This window comes from Meriones unguiculatus, chromosome 17, assembly GCF_030254825.1.
Source record: "Meriones unguiculatus strain TT.TT164.6M chromosome 17, Bangor_MerUng_6.1, whole genome shotgun sequence".
Lineage (NCBI taxonomy): Eukaryota > Metazoa > Chordata > Mammalia > Rodentia > Muridae > Meriones > Meriones unguiculatus.
The window spans coordinates 15,110,209-15,112,927 of NC_083364.1; the positions used below are offsets into that span (position 1 = coordinate 15,110,209).

Consider the following 2,719-nt stretch of genomic DNA (forward strand, 5'->3'; position numbering starts at 1 on the left):
TGATGAACGTTTTCCTAAAATTAATCATGTTGATGGTTGCATACTTCCAAACATACTAAAACCATTGAAACCTGAACTGTGATGAATAAGCTACATAGAGCATGAACTGCATCCCCAAAAAACATCTCAAATTTTAGCAAACACTTAAATAAGAACCTATCCATGAAAAGAGGAGAGGAAATGAAGTTGTAACATTTACTGGGCATCTCTGAAGTGGCGTTTCACACCTACTGACCAATCAGTTGTTTGAAGAATAGAATTTCCTGAGGAAGGCCTTCTTCATGGCATTCTTCAGCTCCTTGTTCCTCAGACTGAAGATGATGGGGCTGAGGAAGGGGGTGAGGACGGTGTAGGTGGTGGCCATCAGAGTATCACCTTCCTGAAAGGAGGGGCCCTTGGGCTTGAGGTAGATGACGGAGGCAAAGCCGTAGTGCACAATCACCACTGTGAGGTGGGATGCACAGGTGGAGAAGGCCTTGTGCCGCCCCTCAGCTGATGGGATCTTCAAGATGGTAGCCACGATGAAGGCATATGAGAGGAGGATGAGGAGAAAGCAGCCCAGGAGGGCTGTGATGCACACCAGCCCCACACCCAGAGCCACAGCTGGCAAGTTACTTCCACAGGCCAACTTCAACATCGGGGGCACATGACATAAGAAATGTGGGATCTGATTGGGGCCACAGAAAGGGAGGCAGAAAATGGAGGTTGTCACCACTAGGCCGACAGCTGAGCCTCCCGCCCAGGACCCAGCCACTAAGCAGGCACAGCCCCGGGGGCTCATGAGCACATTGTAGCGCAGTGGGTGACAGATGGCCACATAGCGGTCATAGCCCATGATGGTGAGCAGCAAGGAGTGGGTGAAGCCAAACATGAAGGAAAAGAACATCTGGTTGGCACAGGCCAGGAAGGCGATGGAGTGGTGGGTGGAGAGCAGGTCAGCCAGCATGCGCGGGATGAAGGACAAGGTGTAGAGGATCTCAGAGATGGAGAGAGCACACAGGAAGAGGTACATGGGCGTGTGGAGGTTCCGCTCAATCCAGATGGTGGCCATGATGAGCAGGTTTCCTAGCAGCGTGAAGAGGTACATGAGCAGGATCACCACAAAGAAGACAGGCATGAGCTGCTGTGGGAAGTTGGAGAAGCCGATGAAGATGAATTCAGACACTGAGGTATAGTTTGATCCTACCATCTTGGTTGTACCTGATAGAGGAGAATTGAATTAAACCAGATGTTCAGAAGCATGTCATCTCTGAATACTGTCTGGGGAAGTTTCCTGGAGAAAGTAATATACATGTTGAAGTGATCAGTCAAAAGGATGGGTTGCTGCTTGTACATGTCTAATCTCTCAGCACTCAGGAGGGAAAGGCAGTAAACTCACAAGTTCGAGGGTAGCTTAGGCTACATAACAAGACCCTGTAAAATAAAACAAATAATGTGTCGAGGTTTATATAACATCACACATCTTAAGTAATCAGTGCAGATCCTGGCTCACAGTTGGAATTTAATAAACAATAACAGGAATGATTAGTATTTTGCACTATTACTGTTATTACTATTACCAGTCCCACATGCCTCCATGCCCTACCTGCCTTCGCTCATGCCAGGCTCTCTATTCTTCTCCTCATGGTCACACGTCTAAACCCTGCAAGGATTAAGGGCCAGCTCCTTCTGACTGGCAGCTTCACTGGGAAGCCACCTCTTCATGAGACATGGAGGAAGGATGCAGGCTCTGCTCAGTCTCGCTGCCCCAAGGGCTGTGTGACACATGCTGCCTGCTCCCATCTCTGAGACTCACTGCAGATCAGCAAGAGGACAGCAGGGGACATGGGGTATGTGCCTGAGTGATGCTCCCTAAGTGCTGAGCTGTGCTGTGGGGCTCTGATCCACAGCAGCCCCCTGGAGGGGCATCTTGTGACACTGGCTGAGCCTCTGGCTTCTTGCCCATGCTGTTCCCTCTGTCTGGCTTTTGTTTGTCATGCTTTGAGGACAGAGTCTCACCATGGAGGCCTGGAACTTGGCATCCCACCCAAGAAGAACTGGAACTCCTGATCACTTTCACAGATGTCCACCATCACCCTGACAGCTCAGCTAGTCTCTGCCTCTCCTCCCTCTCCCTGATCCCTCCCTACCAGGATCCTCCATCACCAGCCTCCTGTTTGCTGCTGGCAGCTGTGGTTCTCTCTCCTCTGTCCCTGAGTGACAGCAGGTCACATCTGCCCAGTTTTGGAGGATGGAAGGATTGTGGGCTCTCCTTCTCTGTGTTCTAACAGGATCCTTCCTCTTTGCTATGGTGCTTCTCCCTGCTTGGTCTCAGGTGACAAACAGTCTTGATGCAAAACACATGTGTTTTAAAGTGCAAAATGCAGCAGCAGGTGAAGGTTAAGAAGGTGGCCCATCTGAACAATTGACTAATATGCAATTCACTGACGGAGCAAAGTGCCGATCCTGCTGCAGTGTGGAACACCCTAGAAAATGGGGCACTGAGTGAAAGAAGCCAGACAGGAAGAGCACATAATTCGTGTTTTAGTTGTTTGGAATCTTCTGACTAAGGAATGAAGGGAGATTAGTATCAGGAAATGGGGGTAAGTACAATGGAGAATAATTGCCAATGGATTTTAGACTGTCAGAATTTAGTTTTTAAAAATTCTGTTGTTTTATGGCTTTCTTTGTTTTGAATATGATATTTTCTTTTATATCAGTAAAAAGGTCTTGGGAGTAA

At 48.6% G+C, this 2,719-nt stretch overlaps 1 protein-coding gene across 1 annotated transcript; it reads right to left on the minus strand.

Moving 5' to 3' along the window:
- Nucleotides 1–238: 238 nt before the first annotated feature.
- LOC110566119 (olfactory receptor 10H2-like) lies at nt 239–1,189 on the minus strand. Its single transcript, XM_021663926.2, has one exon. The coding sequence runs from the start codon at nt 1,187–1,189 to the stop codon at nt 239–241; it is 951 nt and encodes a 316-aa protein (XP_021519601.2).
- Between the last annotated feature and the right edge of the window lie 1,530 nt (nt 1,190–2,719).

Excerpts from the sequence above, each read along its gene's own strand:
- LOC110566119 (XM_021663926.2), bottom strand. The coding sequence starts at position 1,189 with ATGGTAGGATCAAACTATACCTCAGTGTCTGAATTCATCTTCATCGGC.